The following is an 889-nucleotide window of genomic DNA, read 5'->3' as shown; positions in this document are numbered from 1 at the left end:
ATCAGAGGCATCCTGGAGCAGCAGGTACATCCCAGGGCATCTCTGGGTGTTCTGGGGCAGTGGGGACATTTTCCCAGGGGATGCAACCCCTTTCCCAAGGGCTTGGAGGGATGGGAAACATCCAGGTAACTGGTCAGCTGGTGCTGGGGGCTCACGGAACTGGTTAATTGTAGGGCTCAGGTAACCAGTTGGTTACACTGGGTCAGGGCTCAGGTAACCAGTTGGTTATCCTGGGTCAGTGCTCAGGGAACTGGTTAGTTGTAGGGCTCAGATAACCAGTTGAGTACACTGGGTCAGTGCTCAGGGAACTGGTTAGTTGTAGGGCTCAGATAACCAGTTGGTTACACTGGTGCAGGGCTCAGGGAACTGGTCAGTCCATGCTGGGGGCTCAGGGAACTGCTCAGTGGGTGTTGCAGGTTTCTCAGCTCAGGTGCAGAGAGCAGTTGCCACTTTCACACCTGTCTGTGCCTCCTCTGCCCTGACAGTGCCAAGAAGAAGAAGATGGCTGACAAAATCCTCCCTCAGCGGGTGAGTGGCACAGTAGGTGCTGCCCAGGTGCAGGTGAGGCAGCCTGGGGACACTCTGGGGAGCTGATGGGGGTTTCCACCCTTGCTTGGCCACAGATCCGTGAGCTCGTGCCAGAATCCCAGGCCTACATGGACTTGTTGGCCTTTGAGAGGAAGCTGGACCAGACCATCATGAGGAAGCGCTTGGACATCCAGGAGGCTCTGAAACGCCCCATCAAGGTAGGGAGATCCATGGGGTTATACCCAAGGTTTGGAGGCTCTTGGGGTCAGGCAGCAGGAGAACACCAAAGGATCATGTCCCTGTTATAGCCTCGTAGTATGTTCAGGGATTGGAATGGGCCTTAGAGGTCATCTAGTGCCAA

At 55.7% G+C, this 889-nt stretch overlaps 1 protein-coding gene across 1 annotated transcript in view; it reads left to right on the top strand.

Annotated features, from left to right (window-relative positions):
* Nucleotides 1–485: 485 nt before the first annotated feature.
* Nucleotides 486–889, top strand: part of LOC103810212 (SWI/SNF-related matrix-associated actin-dependent regulator of chromatin subfamily D member 1) — a gene marked incomplete at both ends in the record, with an annotated part of 2,044 nt that continues 1,640 nt past the window's right edge. The window contains 2 exons of the mRNA XM_009083106.1: nucleotides 486–528; nucleotides 624–746. Coding sequence (XP_009081354.1) covers nucleotides 486–528; nucleotides 624–746 — 166 coding nt within the window. The remainder of the gene's footprint in view (nucleotides 529–623; nucleotides 747–889) is intronic.

Source organism: Acanthisitta chloris, unplaced genomic scaffold, assembly GCF_000695815.1.
Source record: "Acanthisitta chloris isolate BGI_N310 unplaced genomic scaffold, ASM69581v1 scaffold28439, whole genome shotgun sequence".
NCBI lineage: Eukaryota > Metazoa > Chordata > Aves > Passeriformes > Acanthisittidae > Acanthisitta > Acanthisitta chloris.
Note: the sequence above shows the minus strand (reverse complement) of the source record. Positions and strands in the feature narration are given on the sequence as shown.